Genomic DNA, 20,706 nt, shown 5'->3' with positions numbered 1-20,706 from the left:
GATAACACCCGACAGGCTACTGATACAAGACCTTTACCCTAAGCAGCTGCAGGCATGCTCAGATTTCACACAAAGACAGTAGGTTGCAGGCGAGAGCGCTGTAACTTTAACTGGTTACAGTTGTTAAGTTTTGCCTTAAAAACCTTAAATGAGCATTTTCAGCTGCTTTTTTTTAAAGATCAGTCACATTAAACTCCAGTTGCAGCAGCTGCTTCACAAGAAGAGCTGCACCACATTAAATAAGTTCAATGCTTCCAAAGGGAAGCTGCAGTTAACACAGCTTTAATAAGATATATTAACCAGACCTCCGGCAGTGTCTGTTGCCTTCATACACCTTTGACACACTGCAGAGCTGTAGCTTCTTTTTTTTTCACCCTGAATCGGTCAGTCCATAATTCACCTTTGATGTCAGTAAAGCATTTCCACACTGCCCGTCTGTTTTATTTATTTATTTATTTATTTTGTACAGCAGAACAGAGATACAGCATTTGCCAGGAAGATAAGGCGAGGCAGTAGTGGGCCTTGGCATTTCCAGCATGACCTAGATTGTAAATTGAATCTCTTCTAGCTGTGATAACCCGAGGAGAGTGAAATTTGAACGTGAAGTTAGCCTTTCGCAGCTGCACTGAAGGCGTTTCCTGTTTTTAAGCGTGCAAAGGTCTGCTCCTGTTGACCTGTGCTATGAATTTACTCTTGATTTCATCCATTCTTTCTGTTGTGGTCCTATGACGCTACAGTGCTTTCTGCAAAGGCCACTGGGGAAGCTGCATTATAGATGAGCCACTTGACTCTGTAGTTGTCAAACTGCAGATCAACCCCGCTGCTATGCTGGCTCTGTTTTCAGACAGAAAGCCACACAAGTAGGAGTTTTTAATTCATTTTTTTAGGGGTGCCAGTGAAGCGATGATTTGAAATTATCCAGTTCACATCATGCAAAATGCATAAAAGGTTACCAAAGGTTGGAGTGGTTCTCTGCAACCTTTTCTGATGTCATTTTATCGATGCACAAAAATAAATTTTTCAGTTTCTTTTGCCATCAGATCCCTGAGAAATCTTTGCTGTCTGGCTCTTGCTCTGGGTGTGGTGCTGTAGTAAAGGGCACGAGTCAGGAAACTGTGTTTTTCTATAAATGGCATGATTTTTAACTACTGACCTTCTGAGGTCTTGCTACAAGTTAACAGTATAAATACAAGGAGGAATCGTTTTTCTGCTGCTCGCTTAACTTGGACTGATCCATTTACATGTGGCTGTTTTGACATGCCCTCTTTCTGTCTCTCTCTCCTGTGTTTTTTTTTTTTTTTTTTTCTTTTCCTTCGCCCACACTAAGTGGCTAAAAGCCAAGGTAAGTCTGCTTTGTCACATGACCCATTTTGCTCCGATGTATTATTGATAGATTTGTTCAACTCCCTTCCACGGCAGACTCGTCCTCGTGTGATTACTGTCATCATCTCCCATGTTACTTCACATTAACTGACCTGTAGTCCTCCCACAGATGAGCGTAGTCTTTATCACACTCCCTTGTCTATTTACCAACCGTGTATGTGTTGTTATTTACTTTTCATGTTGTGTACTCGTCCCTTAATGTCACGTAGTTTGTTTAATGCTTACGGGTTTCCCAGATAACTGCTGTTACTCCAAAATTCCATCAGAGTGTAAACTGCACACCCTGGGGGAGGGATTACATCTCTCCTCAGATATTACGCTGTGTCATCTGGGCAGCCTGTAATAGTAGATTTTTATCACATTAGTAATATTCACCCACTGTGACCGGAGGAATGTGTGCATAAAATAAGCTTCTTCTGGGGTTTCTTTCCAACCACAGCAACATGGAAACAATCAGTCGATCAGAGGAGGAACACTATCGAGGACCAATCCGCCGACGCAAAAGCCGCCCAGTCCGCCGATGTCCGGGCGTGGCACGCTTGGGTAAGAGTTCCATCACAGTCAACAGAAAAAGAAGCCCAGTCCTGTAATTATGAATAATTTATGCACATCACTTGTCTTTATTTTTTGCTTTATAAGTCCAAGAGATAAAAAGACTGGGCACATTTCTGAGGAGTAAACTTGATGGATCACAGGTCACTTTTGCTGGAAAATAAGCTGATAAGTGGCAGGATCCAGAAAAAGAAACATGCAGGACTGTTGTAGTGCACCCTGCCCTGATGCACAAACACAGTCACAGACACTGATCAGATATTAATTCCACGGATAAACAGCGATGTTTAGCGCGCCTCATCCAGCTGGGTAAACTGATAGGATTTACAACGCTTTAGTGGACACACCCACAATGTTCAGATAGTAGGCTTTACGCTCAGTGATGATCATTCTTTTCTTTGATATTACCATAATTTGTTTATCGCTTTTCATTTTTGGGCCACTCCAGACGCAACACGCCCTACAAGACCCTGGAGCCAGTGAAGCCGCCCACGGTTCCCAACGACTACATGACCAGCCCCGCCCGACTAGGCAGCCAGCACGGCCAGCAGCAGAGCCCCGGGCGCACGGCTTCACTCAGCCAGAGGCAACGCACGCACAGGTAGATGAGGAAAGAGGGAAAAATCAATGCATGCAGCTATGCAGATACAGGAGCTTTTAAAAAATGAGGATCTGTTGCTTTTCTGTAAACAAACAGACCATCCTCAGGAAGTATTTCACATTATTAGGGCCCGAGCACAAAAGTGCGAAGGCCCTATTGTATCTGCTCTGTTTCTTATTATTATTATTATTATTATTATTATTATTATTATTATTATTATTATTATTATTATTATTATTATTTCGGCAAATGAATCGGCCTTTTGAGGGCCTAAACATGCTCGAAAACTCATGAAATTTTGCAGACTCGTCAGGTCTGGTGAAAATTTACGTATTTTAATGTCCGTAGACATGTCCAGGGAAAATTGGCTCAGTAGCGCCACCTAGAAAAATGAGAAACGCGAGCCCCCGAGATGGGTATGACCTACATGTATAAAACTCGGAACACATATCTAACGTTCGGAGACGCACATAAAAGTCTATTATGGCCATGTCCTAAACCCAACAGGAAGTCCGCCATTTGGAAGTGAAGGTGACATTTTGGCTCTAATTTTGCCATTTCCATGCCTCGAACTTTTGCGAACTCCTCATTGGAATTTCATCGTACAAGCTTCATATTTGGTCAGTGTCAACTACACACCTGGGCCATGTTAAATTGCGGAGCTTTTGAGTTTTCGGGTTACTGTGAGGCCGTGGCGCCACGGCGAATTTCGATGACTCGCCATGAAAATCTTATTGCCTCTCGTTCTGTCATACATTGTCCGACCTTGACCAAAGTGGACACATATGATAAGGCTCCACCCCTGAACATATTTCAACTGCCATATTTGACACCAGGGACAGCGCCACCTAGTGGGAACAGGAAATGTCATGTTTTACACTTTGGGGTACAGTATTGTAATGGGTGACATCTGCAGCCTCAAATTTCTCCAGGAAAGCCTTAAGGAGTTGGTCTTGGGTTACAGAGAAAACTGTGAGTTTTCGCTGAAGGGTGTGACCCCAGCAGCATGGCGAACATTGAGGTCTCGCCATGAAGAAACAAATTAGTGTAACTCAATGAAATCCAATGTGATCAGTACCAGATTTTACAGGGATGATGTCAGACCCGCCCTGAACAGATTGATATGCCCATTGTCAGGAATACGTAGAGCGCCACCTAGTGGCACCAGGAGATGTCATGTCTTTCATTTTGTTGTACTGATTTTCACAGGTTCATCGTGGCCACCTCAAAAGCGGTGAATATCACCATCAGTCCTTCATGATGCTTCAGTGAGAAAATTGTGACTATAAACTGAACGGCGCACCCTGGTGGCAGCGCAGTTCACCATGAAAGATGAAGTGGCTTTTGAGGGGCTTGAAAAGTTTAAAAAGTCTTGAAATTTGGCGCACAGCTCTAATGTGATGAGGGATTTCTTTTTATATGTTCATTTTCCTTGAACAGTGCAAAATGGCTCCACAGCGCCCCCTACAAAATTTCAAAACAACAGCCCCTGCTCTGTGTTTTATGTATGAGTTTGAAACCTGGCAAGCTTATTGGAGATATCAAGATGTACAAAAAAGTCTCTTGGAGCAATATCCCAAATCCAACAGGAAGTCAGCCATTTTAAAGTTAATGTGTAAATTTGGCGACTTTTTCCCCTCTTTTCAGGCCTCATACTTTGACGAACTCCTCCAAGGGATTTCATTAGATTTACGCGATCTCCTGTGTGTGGAATCTAAAGACCTTTGTGATGTTAAATTGCGAAGCTTTTTACGTTCAGGGAAACGGGGTGGTCATGGCGGCACGTGGAGTTTCAATCACTCGCCAAAAAGCGGTAACCTGCTGTCGCTCAAAAACACAATGTCCAATCTCTCCCAAAGGTCGCAGGCGTGATGAGACTCGAGCTCGGAAATGTTTGTTATGCCATTTGTCAGTAATGCTTAGAGCGCCACCTAGTGGGACGACTATAATAATGGTTGAATGAGATGAAATTTTAGCTGGTGGTTAAATGCATGAATTCCATCAATGTGACATCAGATCGGAAGCGCTGGTTTTAGGTGTTGGGCTTGGCTCGACGCGCCGGGGGTGCGAGGGCCCTCATATCGCTGCTTGCAGCTTTAATTAGACAGATTTAAATTCGTGCTGCGCATTAAATGACAACACGCCAACTCATCTCCTTTGACACTGGAACCACCGTGAGGATCGTTTTGACCCTGTCCTGCAGCAACAACAACAACAACAGCACTTCCAAAAAAAAAGTCAGAAGATAAGATTATAAGTAAGATTTGGCAAAGTAAGGATTTGGAATTAAGTTTTAGGATCTAAGATCCCATCCACAACCCGTTCAACCCCGCAGTAACTGTAATTGATAGATAACAATACATTTTAGTTAGCTCCTCCCGATGTTGTAGCTGTCTTCATCTCAGTATGTTTTTGAACAATTAGTGTTTAAAGGTAGCCAGACATGCTGGGAATGTTGAGGTAAAAGTTGAGATTTTATATAAAAGATGTACATGTATACTGTGATGTCACCCAGCAATTTTCTGAAATGTTTTTTTAAGTCATGAGCAAACAAATTTGAGTCCATCCAGCCATGTTGGGAGTTTTTCCCAGCCATCACAGGGAGACAGGCGGTGCACACCCTGGACAGTCTGCTGGTCTACCGCAGAGTCAGAATATTTTAATGATAAATTAACAGCTAAACCTAACAAGTTGGGTTAGCAAGCTGTTTCCAGTATAGTGATGCAGATACCTGCTAATTCTGGCTAAGCAACACACAAATAAACAACTACACTTTGACACTGAAGAAAAACACAGCACAAACTACTTAAGGACTTGTAGTACAATTAACTACACATAACATTCCAATACAGACATAAAAAGTAAAAAGGCTGAAGAAGTGTGGTTGTAGCACGTGAGAGGAATACGATCCGAATATATGACCAAAAACTGACCAAATATTGACGCTAGAAGAGGATAAGAGAGTCACAGAAAAGCTACTTTCATGCAGAGTACAGTTTAAAATCTGCAATGCTAATCAGCAGCTTTTTATGAACAGTGCAACAGGCACGTAACACTTTTTTTCCAAAATTTTGAAAGGTTGAAGTGGAATTGGGTGTTCCAGCTACACTGCTAAAACTGCTCACTGAATATAAACCTAGGGTATGAGTAATGTGTGTAAAGCATCTATCCAAAAACACCGGTCCCCTCTATGTTAGATAGTTCTAATCTCTTCATTTAGTTCAGCGGCTTAGAGCACTTTCACACCTCTTCGTCTCCTCCACTACACTAAATCCAGCATTTGTCTGACAAGGATTGGAGGGCTTCTGAATCACTCTGATATTAATATCTGTAAAAGCCTTTGAAATAAAGTGCTGTTTAAAAAAAGAAAAAAGAAAGAAAAAGTCAGCCACAGCATGGAACCCCTTGAACATTACTCTCAAGGATTGTTCCCCAGAAATCTCCTGGAGCTTTCATCAAATTTGAGTTACGAGTGAGTGAAGTCTCCTCATTAGCTAAAAAGCCTGTAATGCTGGCTGTGATGCTCGTAAATATTACGTATTTATGAGCAAATATGAAGTTATTTTATTTATTTTTAAACCGTCTTTGTCCAACTTCCCTTTTAGCCTCATGTTCGTTGCTGTTCTACCTCATCTGTTAAAACGTAACCTCACGTATTTGAATGTGCACAGTTTTAGGTTCTTTGGTGTCACCGTTGCCGATCTGCTCTGATGTCCCCTTAACAAACTGAATGCTGTCCTCAGAGTCCCAAACTCCCTGCTGCAGTTAATATCGCTGTGGCATCACTATTTGATTACACTGCCTGGAAGTAAGCTGTGCTTTTTCAGCTCATCAGTCTCTGTCATCTTCAGCTGAGGTCTGAATTCAATGTAGGCTCCCATGTGCTCCTGCTACACATTCCCTGCTATTATCTAATATCTTTGTATAGGAGCGATTACACTCTTGCATGTAGGTAACGTTTTATTTTAGGAGCCGTGCTAATTTTAGTCACCGCAGAATGCTTGGAGTAAAAATTTGCCCTAATCTAGCCATTACAGGTTTGGATATCTGGACAAAGTCTGTATGTTAAAGATGGTGTTTGGCTTTGTGGACAATACATGTACCAAAATACAAACGTTAAACATAGTTCCCGCAGAACTATCAACTTCCTCTTTAACTGCTATACCCATGTTCTTTATGTCATTATAAATCAATTTAAAAGTGCAAATGGATGGTTTGCTATCTTTCTGTTATAGGGTACCCCAACAGCACAGCCCAAAAAATGTTTGCTGTGCAAATCATACAAAACATTTGTGTCATGTAAAGGACTTGATTTGAAATCAGCTGTTCTTACGGTTAGATTACAGTTACATACACAGATGCATAAAATGAGTCACAAATGCACAACTGTGGAAGTACAGATTAAAAGCTTTATAGATTTATTGCTGTTTAAACTCACTACCGCCGTCAGGTCAGGTTTGGTGTTGCTTCTGCAACTTCACAAGTGGGAAGTCCGACGGTTCCGGTGTGCCAAAAAATAATTGCTGGTATTTAAACTGTTAGGCTGTCAAACATATCTGTCAAAAATGATGTCAAGTCTTTTTAAACCAGAAAAAAGAGACACTGCAAAGAGCTTTTGGAAAAGTGACTTTACATATCTGTATTTATTCTGTATATCCTATATTTATCGGATATATCCTACATTATATCCAGATCTGGCTGAGCTGGGGAGGCAGAAAAAGCAAGGACAGGATTGATTTTAATGTAACGCAGAGTCATAAAGGTACTGGCAGAACAGATAGTTTCCTTATTTTATACATAACCCTTTTTTTAAAATCCTGTTGACTGCACTCTTCATCAATATAACCAAAGAGATTAGATATAAAAAAAAAAAAATAATCACGTTTTGGCTCAACACTGGCTTGAAATTCCAGTTAGGAATGAAACCTCAAATATAAATTAGCTGCGTATTTACAGTGAGTATGGATAAATACCAGACGACTACCTTTAAATATCAGTGTCACAGATGGCTTTAAAAGGTGAATGCCTCCTTCCAGGCGATGGTACTCGTGTACGCTACAGACTGCTTTTATTTTTCGTTCATTTTCATGGAGAAAGCTGTTTTTCCCGTATTGGCTCCAGAGATTTTTGTCAGTTGTGAGCAAGTGAGCTGGAACTTTCTTACGCCTCAGTTAATTTATCAACAGTTCCCTGTATTAAGTACAGACTGAAAGAAGGAGGCGGAGCAGCGGAGAAAGAGCTCTTTGCTTTTATTTCACACCATTTTGAAACAAAGACGGCTAAAGAAAGCTAAAGCAGGGGAAGAGATAAATGGGTTGGCAAGAGAACGGTAAGTTATAGAGGGATTAGGAAGGATAAATCCAAATCACAGAGATGAGGAGGTAGGGTGTTGACTTTAAAAGAGGGATGGCACAATATTGTTTAGCCTCTGTAGTCACAGACAGTTAGCTCCTACTGCCACCATCGTCCTTTAGAGGAGTAACTCCCGCTGTTTGTGCCCGGAGAGCCCCCAGGGCTTGACTGACACAGATCAGAGAGGAGGAGAGGGCAGAGGGGAGGGGAGGAGGGGTGAAGGGAAAGGGGATAAAGGGATGTGGGGGAGGTGGGAGTGAGCAGGGGTTCAGCGGGGTGGAAGGAATCAGAGGAGATGAGAGAGAAAGGGGTTCTGGTAGATGAATGGGGAATCACTTTACAGGCGATGAAGAGATCAGAGAAAGAGGTCAAGGGATGGTTAAGGGTGAGGGGGGGATCAGTTGAAAAACAAGGATGAAAGCGGCAGGGGAAAAAAAGAAGAGGTGGGATGAGGGGTTGGAGCAGAAATGAGGATCAAGGCCAGCCTGAGAGATAGCGAAAGAGCGGGACGAGGGATTTATTTGTCCTGGCCATTGATCTACGAGCTTTAGGGTCATGTACAGGGTGAAAATGCAGAGCTGACATACACATGACCTGCATCCAAGTGCTGGGCAAAGCTGCTGAAATCCAGTAAAAACATTATGTCTGATCAAAGCTCCTTTCAATTGCTCCTTTATTCACACGGGGTGACAGGAGAGTGGAGCAGGTAGCACCACATATTTGACGTAGCTAATTGTTATGCCGAATGCCTTTTGTGACACAACCCATAAAGGCTTTGTCTCTATGAGGGGTGGAATGGACAGACTTGTAAGGCAAGTCTGTAAAAACAATGTCTTTTATACTTTTTTTAAAGATATGCTTGTTATTAGGATTTTATGTCATGGATTTTCCACAGAATCTCCTTTTAAATGTTTTATGATCCATGCATTTTTCTTCTACCGCATATCTGGGTCGCGGCGACAGCAGCCTGCGCAGAGAAACCCAGACTTCTCTCACACCGCCCACCTCTTCCTGCGAGTCCTGGGTCTTCCCCGGGGCCTTCTCCCAGTAGGACATGCCCCTAATACCTCGCCTACTGGGAGGTGTCCAGGAGGCAACAAGTCAGATGCCTGAACTGACTACTTTTAATGTGGAGGAGCAGCGGCTCTACTCAGAGTCCCTGTTGAATGACTGAGCTCCTCACTGTATCTCTAAGGGGGAGCCGAGGCACCTTTTGAAGGAAACTGATTTCCAATACTTCGCTCGGATCGCGTGACCGTAGGTGAGGGCAGGAAGGTAGATGGACCAGTAAATCGACAGCTTCACTTTTCTGCTTAGCTTTACCACAACAGATCAGTACAGCATCCACATCACTGTACTGGTTTTATGAATTTATTATGAGTGGAATATTTTTTGAGAACAGTAGATAATTTGTCTTAAGAAAATATGAAAACTGCCTGTGATGGTGGGTCCTGGGAACACATCATGTCTTAAAATTTAAGTCCAACACATCAAAATATTTGATTTATAATTTCAGGAAGTTGAAAAAGTTGTTTATCTGTAGCTTTTGTTATTTAAAAAAAGCTAATGAATATTCACCTCATTCTTTAACATGACTCCATACATCCTTTTTCTTAACTGGAGCGTTGAGTGAGAGGCAGGATCCACAGTTCACAGGTCACCAGTTCATCACAGAGAGACAACTGTCACATCCACATCTACAGTCAATTTAGTCACCAGTTAGTCTAACAAATAACTCGCACAAAGAGCCATCCAGTGATAGACACTGCAGATTTGTTCAGGCTATAAATGCAGTGGTGTGAGGCGTTAATTCATGCGTCACACTTATTCCTGTACCAGTAAATCTACAGTCACACAAATTCCACATAATACTGGGTGTGTAGTAGGAAAACATTCACAAATATGTGCGTTGGTATGATAAATTCAAATTTCAATAATCTTTAAATCCTGCTGACTAACCTGCTGACTAAATGTGTGCTAGCTACATTAAGCGTGCGTGCATATGTGTGGCCTGCTTAAACTGATGTGCAGACTGATGTTCCGGTTATACAGTCACGTCTTTGTTCCTTTTATTTCGTTCTCTAAAAATAAATCATGCGGAACATTTAGACGTGTTTGGCAAGGCCTCGTATCATGTACAACAAAGTGACTGTTCCCCCCCATTACTCTCAAAGCAAGGCTTAATGTTGGTGATTATCATCCACACTATATGATGATCACTGTAAATTTGTGTTTGGGGGGCAATTGGAGTGTCACAAGTAAGATATTTTAAGGTGGTTTGCATGCTGAATGCTTAAATACCCTCTTAAATCCTGGAATATTTACTTTTTATTCAGTTTCTTTGATAGACGGTGACCAAAAATGCTTCAATAGGGTGACTCATGTCTTTTTCACTTGGGTGTGTCACCCTGCAGCTCAGTCTTAACAAGCCAATAGACTGAATAAGTGTGGAAGAGCAAAGTCACCCTGGAGTATTACTTAAAAATGTGGAGTTTGCGGCCTTTTACTTCTAAATGGGACATAAGCAGCGAAGCAGCAAGAGTCCCCTATATCTGCAGTGTTACCTGCTGTGCAGTCTAAGCAGGTTGCCCTGAATAAAACAATGTCCTCTTTTTCCTTCTGTCTCTCTCCTCCCTCAGTGGAAGCAGCGGGGGCAGCGGCAGCAGAGAGAACAGCGGCAGCAGTGGAATTGGCATTCCCATCGCCGTGCCTACACCCTCCATCCCCAACTCTGGACCAGGTGAGCTTGACAGTGATGGTGACTTAAACAGTAAACGGTAACGATCAACCAGTCGGTGTCCAAAATGGGATGATTTTTCTCAGTGAGGCTACTGTTGCAGCCAGCTTGCCTCTGAGATTTTTTTTAAAAAACTGAATAAAGTCTTTTTTTAAGCTTTTTTTTTTTTTTTTTTTTTTTTTTTTTTACCTTGATAAGAAATGCAGGGAGAAATATTTGCTTTAATAAGTAAGAAATCTGTGTAAACCCTCAGGAATGTCGTCACTTGAGTTCTGGTGTTTTCTCCACCCAGTTAAAATGAGATGATGACACTACAGGACTGCGCTGTTTGGCAAGCTGCACACCATAGACTTCAACTAAATAAGGTCTGGATGTAGCTTCCAGGTCAGAAATGGTCACCAGAGGGCGACTCATCTTGTTTAAAGATGAGTCCAGTTTCACAGAAGTCAATGAGAAGATGATCCTACAGCTCAGTTGATATTTGACCTCAGTAAACATCTCCTAATGAGAATGTGTCCTTATACATTAGTTTTAGCTAATAGCTAATGCAACAGTGTTCATTTGTTTAAAGTCATTATCATTATATAGAGTAAAATAGACAATAAAAACAGTATGCAAGGTGACAACCTTGGACTTCATAAACATCTGGGACAGATCACTGTTGCTACTAATTGTCCATCTTTTAGGTACAGTCTATGGTGTGTTCTTTGTAAATCAAACTTTAAACACATACATGTCTCAATCAATATATGGCTAAAAAATGGAATTTAAATAAGTGTTTTTAAGCGTAAAATCTGAATATATGATGAAGTTTGATAAAGTGTAAATGTATGATGCTTTTGGCAGATAGAGAGAGTGTGCATCACAAAGCCTATGTTTACCAGACAGGGATTATGGAGCCCCATTGTGTTCTAAGCACAGCTGATTCTCTATCCTACTGTGTAAATAGGCCAAGCTGTGTGAGGCCTGACACTTTACAGTTAAACAGTAAAGCCCACGTAACACGACGAGCTGCTACACGTGGTGTCGCACTGTACCGTGATCACGGCGGTGATGGTGCTGCGTTTAAGTTTGGAGTATTGTAGGCTGACGTAGCAGCTGTTTTACCTCGGCGCCGGGATCAGGCCAGCAGCACAGGACTATCCACAGCGCTCCCTCTCTCTCTCTTTCTCTGTGATGTGCAAGCTGGTCGCCATGGAAACACTCGATTCATACCGCAAAGGAGTGTGTCCAAGTGCGCTCCGTCTCGGAGAAGTCGAAGCGCTCCTCCAGGCCCGGAGGGTTCTTAAGTAAATTGATATGATGTTATGTAATAGAGGTGTAGGAGGCGGCGAGGACACGCTCTGCTCCTGCCTCACCGCTAAATGGTCACTAACATGAATCCTCCTTTCAGTCCCAACCATGCCTGCTCCCCCGGGAGCCCCTCCGCCTCCCCCACCCCTCCTCCTCTACCTCCACCTGCTCCTCCCATGGCTGGGATGGGCCCTCCAGCACCACCACCACCGCCGCCTCCACCCATAGGTGAGATTCCTCGAAGCTCCAGAGCCGCTTGTGTGACCTCTGCCGACTGGAAGGCGGATCATCACCGTGGTGTCACGGAGGAGATGCACAAAATAAGGGTGCTGTGGGTGCCAATGTCCGTCTGTGCACACTGCAAGCAAAGGGTCCTCTTATCATATCTTATCATAGCTTTCCTTTTTTTAAAAATCAAGAATAAAGCAACAGAAACAGCCGCATCTTCTCTAAGAGATTTCTCTGTCATCCACTTAGGCTGAAGCAGTATTCACAAAATGAGAAAACATTATTAAGGAAATGGGAGAGAAAGATAAAAATCTAATTGTGCTCTCGACGAGTGTTGGCCATGACGAGCTTTCCCCAGCCAAGAAACTCGCTGAACTAAACACGTCAGCCAAAGATTTCTGGGTTGTTCAGCTCTGTCGTTGCTTGCAGTGTGGACAGAGTTTCGTGCTTCTGTTAAGCACAGTGTGACATTTAACTTAATCCTTCACGGTGGTGGTTTTGGTGGTGGTGGTGGTGCTCTTCTTCACTGAAGTGTAATCGGTTAATACAGAAGTCTCATGTCACCTAGGGCATGGCTAAAGTTAATTAGTGCCTGTAATTTCTCTTAAATTGGTCCTTTACATTTTAATCTCAGGATGTTGTGGATAATAAAATATGCAAGGTTTTTTTCAACTCTGTACAGATGTACAGAAATGTGACTTTGAGACTTCTATTGCAGGTACAGTATGTGGCTCATTTGATATTTTTTAATTTCCAAAAACATGATTGTGGTTAAAGCTGCATCAGGCAACACTTTCCTGAACTCAAGCTCATTCACATTTAAAGCTGTAAGCTGGTTGTGGACATTCCAGACTCTGGTATCATAATTAACCCTTTTAATTGGTAATCGGCTTGGCTCCGATTTGAGATGAGTTTGCATCTTTAAATCTCCCCATTTGATTGTCAGCCTGTCGTCTCTGTGCCGCAACGCTGCTACTTTCTATTTGCGTGTGCATTAGCTGTGATCATAGTCTGTGATGAAACAATTTTTGCAAAGTTGCAAAAAAAGATTGGTCGTTACTGTAAATGTTCACCCATCAGCGGGCAAAGCTAAAGATAACTTGCTGATGCAGGGTGCGGTCTGTTTAGACAGATGTAGTATAAAAAGTAAAACGTTCCTATTGGGCCTGACTTTTAAAATTACAATTGCTGCACCAGCATTGGTAGACATGTTGGTAACAACATGTCACATGTAGTACATTTAAAGCTAAGTTGTCCCTCTAAACCTGATTTATTGGAAACCCTGTTATGTTTTTATGTAATTAGTTGCCTTTTATTGAACACTGTGCTCAATGCGTCTTTGCAACAGGCTTAGAGAGTGGGTGAGCTGAATTCAGAGATGCTAATGATTTTCACTGGTAGAAAGTAAAGCAGTGACTCAGTATGGAGACTGTTTGAGCCACAGCAAATGCCACATAATGATTTCAGGGTAATGGACTCCCCAAACCATTCAGCCAGCCATTTGGGTGCTTCAGATACTCAGCAGTGCCTGATGTAGCTTTAATTTACACGGCCTCTGAATCACAGATTCCTGATGCTGGGATTGATTTAGAGTCCGAGCTCTGTAAAGCTGAAAAGCATCCAGCTGTTTCATCGGTGTCCACCGGTAAGTGTCTAAGCCTGTGCAGCAGCTGCTCTTCGCTCATCGACTCCGGTAATCTTTGTGACCGAGAAATGTGCACATTTTATCCTCTGAACATCAGAAGTCTCTTTATTTTCCACCTATAATCATTCTGCTGGTGACACTATAGCGAAGTTTATTTGTGGTTATTTTCCTCTGAATCTTTACTTCCTCTGGTCCCACCCATTCCTATCTCTCCTGAGAGGATGTATATTATCTAGAAATGTGAACAGGAAATGCTCGAGCAGAAGAAAGAAAGGCAGAAAAAAACTTAAACCCCTCCTCGCCCTCTCTATTTTTGTCGCCCACAGCCGCAGACATTGCTTCAATCTTCAAATAGATCTTTGTTGTTTTTTTTTTAAAGCTGTTGTTCATAGAGATGCTTCAGTTATTCTTTGATGGGCGGTGTAGTGATGCACGTAATCCTAAATGCTACCTGCAATCTTTTAAACCGTGTCAAACATACGGCCCGCGGGCCTGAATCGGCCTTGTAAAGACTCCATTCTGCATCGTTGACAACTTAAGAAAATGTGAAGGAAGGGCAAAGATATTGAACTGTTTTTTCTTAAGTTTTACAGTTGTTCCTGTTGATAAAGATCCCCCACACACCCACCCACTGCCATCTATGCTACACCAAAGTGTAGTATAGAATGGCAGAATATGAAAGCTTCATATTCTAAATCTATACTTACAGGACACCCTGACCAATGAACTATGGGAACCTTTTGTTTACTTCATACATTTATCATGCAGTTTCGCTGGTCCAGCTCACTTCACATCAAAGCGTGCCATATAAAATGAGTTTGAAATCCCTGTTTTAAATTGTTGCTTCAGCACAAACCTGCAGGATCCATCTGTTCTGTTGCTGCGCTCTTATTCCTCAGTCGATCCTTCCTTTCCTTCTTGTCTAAGAAAGCTACATTTAAGATAACTTGTTGATGAAACTCTTCATGAAGTGTCTGTTACTTTTATAATCAAATTACAATCTCTGTTGCTTCCCCAAGATAACCTGCTTCCTCTGACTTGTGTTGACTAACTTTAACATTTTTTTAATAGGCAGGGGGCTCTGATCAGAATTTAAAAGCTCATGTTATCTCACACGGTGTTGATGATTCATGTTTTGGTTGGTTTCCCCATTCCCTCTCATTTCCAACCTCCTTCCCTCCTTTGCTACCCTGCTTGGCTTTCCTTTCTTTCCTCCCCGTCTTTGGGTGTTTCTAGCTGTGGCCCCTGGACCTGGTCTGGGACCCGCTCCAATGTCCCAGTTTGGAACCATCTCGCGGCAGATTTCGCGGCACAACTCTTCCAACTCCTCTGTCTCTATGGTTTCGGCCACGGGCACCTACCGGCGGGCGCCGTCGGTCACTTCGCAGTTCTCCTTGCAGCAGCAGCAGCAGCAGCAGCAACAGCAGCAGCAGCAGCAACAGCAGCCTCATATTAATGGAGGCACTCCTGGCTATGGTCAGAACTCAAGTAAGGCCCTCTTGTCTCCAGCTCCCAACTGCTTTCTAGATCCAGAGCTGTCACCGAAGGACACACAACCTCACATTCTTCCCAAATCATGCACCCAAAGCGAGCTAACCTTTGTAGCCACACACCAAAACTTTATATTTTATATTTGCAAGTAAATCAGTGCTTTCTGAAGGTCAGGCCGAGTTTTTCACAGAACTATTGACGTTTCTTTTTAATCTGAAAGTGCAGGTTAAGGCTTTTTATCCAACTGTGGGACGTCTTTAGTATTGATGCAGAATGCCTCATCCTTGGATTCGTACACAGATGCAGTGCAGGCAATCAATGTTGGCTAGCAGTGCAGAGTCACAGTCTTTGGCATCTTGTAAAAACTTAGGCAAAGTTTACTGGCTGTGTATTGTACTGCAGTTTAGTTAGGTCAGCTGTTAACCTCACTTCAATTACGCCTATATTGTTAAGGGATCTCTTTGCACAGATTTATTAGGTGGGGTCAAGAAAATAAAGGCAAAGCACAGGCATCATTGATTTTTAAATCTCTTTTTAAAGGGTAGACTTGCAGCTTGAGATAGCAGGAACAGTTAGGTGGCCTTTTCACGCTGTATGGATCCCATTTATACAGATCACAGTGCAAGCCAGATGACCTCCAGATGTGCACATGTGCCCGTTCCGTTCCAAACACTTCATTCAGAGAGAATTTACACCTCGCATGTGGTCTTTCTTGCACATCTGCAGATTCCTTGTAGCTTTGTCATTGCCTGAAGCCTAACAGTGGCATTTTCTGAAACACTGGTCTCTGACTACTACTCATTCACAGCATTTAACCTAAAATTGATCATGTGATCTGAGGAAAACTCTAACATGAGAATCTAAAGTAGTCTTAACATTATTACAACAGGTCTGAAGGGAGTTGCTTCCCATGAATTCAGGATGAGACATCTAAAGCAAATACTGCCCCCTTGTGGCTATTAGAAGTCCCCCTTTTTTCGATTTAGTGGAAACGGTCTGATCGACAGAAATCAAACATAATCTGCTTTTTATCCTCTTGCTCTAATGATCCCCTGATATGTGAATCTCATCACAGTTGCAGATGTCACTGAACTTTTCAGCTCGTGTTTGCATCTGATCTATGATCTCTATCAAATAGAAGAAAAAAAAAAAATATGTTGATCATTTATTTAAACAATCAGTCTTCCAGTATAGTGCTTAACTGTGCTTTTGTTAGATGTTTTCATGCTCCCAGTTCTTGCAGTGTGTCTGTGTTGACTGTTGTTTGCTTGGGGGTTGGGTTGGACCCTGAACTGTCTTTCTTGGTGACTGATGGGCTTTGTCTTTTTCTCCTTCTCTGATGCTCACTCTGTCGGCCTTCCTGCCTTTTTCTACGCTGGCTTTCAGTGTCTGTCGCTCCTCCTCCTCCCCCCATGCCCCAGCTGACTCCACAGATACCTCTGACTGGCTTTGTGGCCAGGATGCAGGAGAGCAGTAAGTGAAGAGGCTAAGACACACACAGCACTTTCCTCGTTATCTGTGCCAACTGTTCCAACTCTCAAAACACTGAGCATGCACTGTGTGTTCATCCTGTCTGTTCAGAGCCATTAATACCGTCCTCTTCCAAAACTGAACTGAGTCTTACTAGATTCCACTCATTATTTAAGCATCTATTAGGCAACTTATAATTTAGTTTATTTCTGCAGCTACAAATCTACACTACTATAGAGGTATAATACACAGTACTTGTAGCACTATAGAGTTACGCTAAAGTCATTGGTAATGTTTAGGGTAAAACGTGCCAAAGGTCACCACAGAGCATGAGCACATAAGATGGGATTCTCTGCTGTCCCCTCTGGTCCAAAATCTGCCATATGCTCATTTATTAAAAGGGAACTAATATATTAATGGTAAACTTCACTAGAATAGCTCTGGATAATTTGCTGATACAACAAATTATTTATTTTATAGTGGCCTGTATTGAAACTCCTTAATTCACACTTTGTTATAAGCAAAGCATTTTAGCTGACAATTAACTCAAAAGCCATTTCTTTGATTGGATGCCCCTCGCCTGGCTTCCTTAAACAGAACCTGGCACTTGTGGGTCCCTCCAGGGACCAGAAAACGACCTTCTGCATAATTTCTTGTTGTCAAGGCAAAATTCAGACATTAATGTACACACTAAACACAATTTAATAAGCTGCTGTTACTCTCGACTGCTTTTACACACATAAGAACATTTTGTAAGTGTTAACATGATTCTTAAACAAACCCTGGTATCTATGTTGTATTTGCAAAACTTCTGCACAGAAACTGTAGTAACCGTCTGGTCTGATTTGGTCTCACCAATATTAGACAGACGTGCCAGTGAGCTCAATTTGAAGTAACACACACACACACACACACACACACACACACACACACACACACACACACACACACACACACACACACACACACCCCTGCCTTGGCTTTTGGGTGCTGTTGGTCTCAAAAATGAAATTGTATCTACTGTAAACCTCAGAGTCAGATGGATGAGGTGTGCCTGATATACCCATGTAAGGAAATTCCATCTTTTTGACACCAAGCAGAGAATTTAGCAAATAGTGACCCTGTTGACCGTGTTTAATGTCAGCATCCAACACTTTAACTGTATATTCTAGACAGTACGGCGTCATATTTTCAGTTTGTTATAGTGTCAGATGCAGTCTGTATACGTTTTCATACCTTTTCTTGTCCCGGAGTGGATGCCCTCAGCTCTAACCTACTAAATGGCATGACTTGGAGTGTATTTTTCATTATCTAAGTGCTCATAAATGATATATAGGTGTCCTTTTTTCTGCATATGCATGTGAAGCAACGTTCAAAGCTTCAACAAGAGCACAAACTACATGAGCCACTTGAGAGGTTCACACACACACACACACACACACACACACACACACACACACACACACACACACACACACACGGCATGTCATTTGTGAGAAGCCTTGCAGCCTGCTTGATTGTCAGACAAACTTTGCATGCCTTGATTTATTTATTATGCATGATTCTCCCACCGCCGCCACCTCTATCACCAACGCCATCTTGTGACTCCAACCAAAATGATAGTCTCACTTTTGATGTCCGTTCAATAGTTGCAGATACTCCTACTCCTCCTCCCCCTCCTCCTCCGGATGACATGCCCATGTTTGACGACTCGCCACCGCCTCCGCCGCCTCCTCCGGTGGATTACGAGGAGGAAGACGCCGCAGTCGTGCACTACAACGACCCCTACGCCGACGGAGACCCCCAGTGGGCTCCCAAGAGCTACATCGAGAAAGGTTTGCTTAACGTTTCTAATTATTTGCAGGCGAAGTCCTCCCGTTGGGTACCGAGTCCAAGAGCAAACCTTTTCCCTTCCTGTTCGCAGTGGTGGCAATCTACGACTACGCCAAGGACAAGGACGACGAGCTGAGTTTCATGGAAGGCGCCATCATTTACGTCATCAAAAAGAACGACGACGGCTGGTTCGAAGGCGTGTGCAACGGCACCACCGGCCTCTTCCCCGGCAACTACGTGGAGTCCATCATGCACTACGCCGACTGAAGGGACCTTTCAGTTAAAGTACAGCATATTTATTCAGTCATATCACGATCCACTGAGAGACTGACGGCAGAAATCTGACTCCCGAGATGCATAACCATGTGATCCCCCCGCCGCCCTTTTTCTTTTGATATGACGGAATGTTTTTTCCCTTACTGATTGCAAATAAAATGACAAAGGTATATCTGTTTAGTTAATTTTGGTGTTATGGACAGGTGGGGAACATTTAAGGAATATGTAAAATAAACTTTTTTTTTAATGAATTGGACTGCACACGCTCACACAGTTGAAGGATGTACGGTGAGATCTTGCCTGAACAAAAAACTTTGTGAACAAGAGTTTTTAGGTTTTGATGGAACAAATAAAAATGTAACGTAAGCACCTTCAGTGGAAGTGTTTGTACTGTTGGTTGTACATAATCCGAGCTGCAGCCACTCCGGGAGGGAAGGGGGGGGTTCTGTAATGTAAATTCAGTGAATGTCGATCATATGATGCTTTTCATTAGTGATGCCGCCCTCCTCCTCCTCAACTCTGTAAATGACAGATGGACGGTTGGTGATTCGCAAATAAATACTGTAAATCGTATTTCAAAGGAAAAAGAAAATTTACTGCGGGAAAATCAGTCTCAGCGTCGAAGCAAAGCATGCAAAATTTTTTGAGATCTAATGTAATTTTAAGTTTATTGCCATTATGCTTCCATTATGTTGTAAATGTATACACCTTTGCTTTTTTATTACACTGTTGAAATCACTTTCTTTTTTTTTTTTTAACTCTAAAGTAAATGACAGGCTCGTCCCTTTTATCTCCTTTTTTAAAAAATTGAAGTTGAAGCTTTCTCATGAATTTGGGTTCATCTAAAGCAAGAGAAGACATTCCATCCATTTTTGGCTTATTATGGAGCATTTTAGGATTCACTGTTAATTTTATATGCAGAAAATGTGGAAGATCTTTCAGTGACTGGCAGGAATAGCATTCCTGTGCAAATGGGTGACAAATTAAAGGAAAACCTTGAACCCGTGACCCCCCCCAGCCTTAACGTGAAGGGACTATTTAGGTTCTCAAACCTTGTCTTGTGTGCCCTGCTTCTGAACCTCTGTACTACAATTTTAGCAAAGTAAAGATGAGGACTACCACAACAGCACAGGGTTTATTTCTTACTAAGTGTTGAAACATTTCTAACCCTTTCTAGGTTGCTAATACTCCATCCTGGGGCACAGAGGGGTCACTGGATCATTTGTGTATGAAAACTGTGATTATGCCCTTTGGAGTCACCAGATCTCATCACCATCATGAAACCTGAAAATTGTTTTAACCCCTCTGTTGGCCTGGCAAACACTTCCTGCAATTTGTCACCTGAGACTGGAATCGTCCTGCCCCAAAACTGCCACGTGACAATTCACATGTGATAACGTAGACCATTTAAGCAACTAGTACCTCCTCGGTCTTCTCAAAGCACCACTGGCCCTGTCTGGGTTCAAAGACCGCGCTGAATGCTAGGAACGTGTAATCCTCTGGGCTGCACGGGTGTACATAATATGATAACTCCAGTATAAATCAGCCAGTCCATACGTAGGTGTCTCTCAGGTATAAGAATCATCATCTTGTACTTTTTCATGCTGGTTCTGTCATCTAACATGACCTCCAAATGCAGTGTTAAACCGCTACCTGCTGTGGTCACCTTTCACCCAGTTTCTTTTATTTCCAGCTCAGTTTCATCATAGATCTCTCGCTGCCCTTCATTTGTACATAATAAAATGTTGATTGAGAAATTTATGTACAGTGTTTTATAATAAACAAATCTATGTACAACATGCACGTGTCATGACTTTTGACAAGGAACCAAAGCTTCGGCTTGAA

The 20,706-nt window shown here is 42.5% G+C and overlaps 1 protein-coding gene across 6 annotated transcripts in view; it reads left to right on the top strand.

The window, feature by feature from the left end:
- The window catches only part of abi1a (abl-interactor 1a), a 52,792-nt gene extending 32,132 nt beyond the window's left edge, over positions 1-20,660 (top strand). The window contains exons 4-11 of one of the 6 annotated variants that reach the window (XM_003439280.5): positions 1,328-1,342; positions 1,823-1,926; positions 2,384-2,536; positions 10,528-10,628; positions 15,028-15,279; positions 16,669-16,755; positions 18,402-18,587; positions 18,677-20,660. In XM_003439280.5, coding sequence (XP_003439328.1) covers positions 1,328-1,342; positions 1,823-1,926; positions 2,384-2,536; positions 10,528-10,628; positions 15,028-15,279; positions 16,669-16,755; positions 18,402-18,587; positions 18,677-18,852 — 1,074 coding nt within the window. In that variant the 3' untranslated portion in view covers positions 18,853-20,660. The remainder of the gene's footprint in view (positions 1-1,327; positions 1,343-1,822; positions 1,927-2,383; positions 2,537-10,527; positions 10,629-15,027; positions 15,280-16,668; positions 16,756-18,401; positions 18,588-18,676) is intronic. The other 5 variants (XM_005449051.4, XM_003439279.5, XM_005449052.4 and 2 more) reach the window with 5 other exon arrangements.
- The last annotated feature ends 46 nt before the right edge of the window (positions 20,661-20,706 follow it).

This window comes from Oreochromis niloticus, linkage group LG9 (genome assembly GCF_001858045.2).
Source record: "Oreochromis niloticus isolate F11D_XX linkage group LG9, O_niloticus_UMD_NMBU, whole genome shotgun sequence".
Taxonomy (NCBI): domain Eukaryota; kingdom Metazoa; phylum Chordata; class Actinopteri; order Cichliformes; family Cichlidae; genus Oreochromis; species Oreochromis niloticus.
This window is presented reverse-complemented; position numbering and strand designations above follow the sequence as displayed.